Below are 378 nucleotides of genomic sequence, written 5' to 3'. Positions count from 1 at the left end.
CAGCAGCAGCAGCAGGAAGAAACAGAAGAAGAAGAAGAAGAAGAAGAGCAGCAGCAGCAGCAGCAGCAGCAGCAGCAGCAAAATGTTGAGGGTTTAGGGTTTGGATCGAGCGACGAAGAGGAAGCAGCAACAGACGATGATACCCCGCTGCAGCAGCAGCAGCAGCAGCAGCAGCAGCAGCAGCAGCAGATAAGCAAGGAGCGGCTGCAGCAGCTGCAGCAGCTAGCAGCAGCAGGAACCCTAGAGCTGCAGCACCTCACAGCAGCAGAAGCTGCTGCTTTCTTTGCTGCAGTAAAAAGAGGAGAGCTCGCTCAGTATCTACAACCCTGGAAACCCTGGTGGCTTTCGGTGAGGGTTTAGGGTTTAGGGTTTAGGGTC

At 55.0% G+C, this 378-nt stretch overlaps 1 protein-coding gene across 1 annotated transcript in view; it reads left to right on the top strand.

The window, feature by feature from the left end:
* EMH_0078650 (uncharacterized protein) overlaps nt 1–378 on the top strand; it is a gene marked incomplete at both ends in the record, with an annotated part of 4,157 nt that overhangs the window by 972 nt on the left and 2,807 nt on the right. Inside the window, one exon of the mRNA XM_013500030.1 lies at nt 3–348. Coding sequence (XP_013355484.1) covers nt 3–348 — 346 coding nt within the window. The remainder of the gene's footprint in view (nt 1–2; nt 349–378) is intronic.

Source organism: Eimeria mitis, genomic scaffold (assembly GCF_000499745.2).
Source record: "Eimeria mitis Houghton genomic scaffold, Emh_scaff4934, whole genome shotgun sequence".
In the NCBI taxonomy this organism is placed as follows: Eukaryota; Apicomplexa; class Conoidasida; order Eucoccidiorida; family Eimeriidae; genus Eimeria; species Eimeria mitis.
Note: the sequence above shows the minus strand (reverse complement) of the source record. Positions and strands in the feature narration are given on the sequence as shown.